The sequence below is a fragment of the Atta colombica genome, unplaced genomic scaffold (genome assembly GCF_001594045.1).
Source record: "Atta colombica isolate Treedump-2 unplaced genomic scaffold, Acol1.0 scaffold228, whole genome shotgun sequence".
In the NCBI taxonomy this organism is placed as follows: domain Eukaryota; kingdom Metazoa; phylum Arthropoda; class Insecta; order Hymenoptera; family Formicidae; genus Atta; species Atta colombica.
Genome location: NW_017259325.1, coordinates 1,706,036 through 1,707,898, shown reverse-complemented (window position 1 = coordinate 1,707,898; position 1,863 = coordinate 1,706,036). Strand labels below are relative to the sequence as shown.

Genomic DNA, 1,863 nt, shown 5'->3' with positions numbered 1-1,863 from the left:
CCATATCCGCAGTTCTATAGACATTGATTTACTTAATAAGCACCACGATTTACTTTGTTATTTATTAATATCCTTTTTATACACAGTAATTTGATCAGAAAGCTTCTTACAATAGTTTTCTTTTGTGTGTTATAATAATTTGCTAAAAAGTAAATGGAACAAGTACAGTGTTATAATTTGTTAAATTAAGTAGAATAAGTAGAATGGATTAATAAAGATGTTTCCTTGTGTGATGAGATATAATGACGCGTATAATTTATAATTGTCTTTTTTTAGTTAATATAATTATGTCCCAGGAAAAAAAAGATCTGGATGTAAATGAAGTCTTTGAAGATTTATTGTTCGCGGAAGAAATCGCACAAAAGTCAGGCTACGAGAAAGGCTATGAGAGTGGCAGGGAACAGCTGCTAAAGGGATACCATCTCGGATATCACAGAGCCAGCATAATTGCTGCACGATTAGGATATTACAGCGGAGTATTGGAACACTATTTACAAAATAATGATATCGCTAAATGCGAGAAAGCGATGACAATAGCCAAGAAGCTCTTGGAAGATATTCGCAGCACTCTTCCCAATCACCAGGATGACAATCTGAACATTCTACAGGCTGTGGAAGATATTAAGTTTAAATATGCCAAATTTTGTTCGCTAGCAAAAATTAGTCCGCTATATCCAGAAACAGATAAACTCGAATTTTAATACAATGATGACAGAATATAATCAGCATTTTGAGAAAGCATTGGATTTTATTAATATCTATCAAGAATTGATAGATTGTCATTTAGTTGATTTTATTACCGAGGGATTATGGGACAAGTGCTTACCAGAAAAATTAAGATCAGAACTTGAAAATATTGATATGAACGACGATATCTGGGCAGAAAATAATATAGATTCAGAATTGAGTAATTTCATACAATTAACAAAATCGCTTTCTTTAGAGTCATGTTCAGCTGTTATATGCGTGAATGATTTACCAAAATTATTACCGCAGTCTTCTACGGAACGTTTGATTGAAAACAAATTTGTTTATCCAAAGTCTGAGCTCATGAATACCAAGAAGTCACATGAAATAGAAATGCTTGGAAAAGTTATTGCCGAGATAGCACTTTCCACTCACAGTTTAGTAATAGACGCCGGAGCTGGAAAGGCGTATTTGTCGACATATTTATCAGAACATTTTAACATTCCTATATTAGCAATTGATTCGTCGCAAGTTTGTTACAAGGGTGCAATAAATCGTCAGGAAAAGATTCAAAAAAGGAAACGAACGCTAACAAAGGTTTGTAAAAAAAATTTAACTTTATATTATTATTTATCACAATGTTATAAAAAATTGTTCTTTTCAGATTCGATATATAGTTCAAGAGTTAGACGACACGACTAATTACAACAAAGTAGTGAATACGTGTTACCCTGATTGGAATGTAAACGGAAATCTTATTTTGACAGGATTGCACACTTGTGGAATGCTTGTGCATTCTGTAATTAAAGCTTTTCTACATGCGAAGGATATTAATTTACTTCTTGTTGTTCCATGCTGTTATCATTTAGCGAATGAAACATTGAGTGGATGTTGGAATTTCAGTAAAAATGCCAGAATGTTAGCTCAACAGTCTATCGAAAGAAGTAGATATAATAAGCATCTTTCTCCTTCGTTATTTTATAGAGCTGTGCTGCAAATTATTCTACATTCATTGGGTCAGTATAGATATAGTGAAACATAATTAAATATTGATATTTTCGATCATTGCTCTTATGTCTCAAATTTAATAACGCGATATTATATCCCTGATATTTTCATTTTGGCTTTACCATAAAATTATATAAAATAATTTCAAGACTGAATAGTAATCACATT

The 1,863-nt window shown here is 31.9% G+C and overlaps 2 protein-coding genes across 2 annotated transcripts in view; both read left to right on the top strand.

The window, feature by feature from the left end:
* Positions 1-51: 51 nt before the first annotated feature.
* On the top strand, positions 52-710 carry LOC108688324. Its single transcript, XM_018194528.1, has 2 exons — positions 52-149; positions 277-710. Exon 2 carries the CDS (start codon positions 288-290, stop codon positions 699-701), a length of 414 nt encoding a protein of 137 aa, XP_018050017.1. The 5' UTR covers positions 52-149; positions 277-287; the 3' UTR covers positions 702-710.
* LOC108688322 (methyltransferase-like protein 25) overlaps positions 706-1,863 on the top strand; it is a 1,895-nt gene continuing 737 nt past the window's right edge. The window contains exons 1-2 of the mRNA XM_018194523.1: positions 706-1,284; positions 1,352-1,703. Coding sequence (XP_018050012.1) covers positions 706-1,284; positions 1,352-1,703 — 931 coding nt within the window. The remainder of the gene's footprint in view (positions 1,285-1,351; positions 1,704-1,863) is intronic.

Bases quoted from the DNA above. Each gene is read 5' to 3' on its own strand.
- LOC108688324 (XM_018194528.1), top strand. From the start codon at position 288: ATGTCCCAGGAAAAAAAAGATCTGGATGTAAATGAAGTCTTTGAAGAT.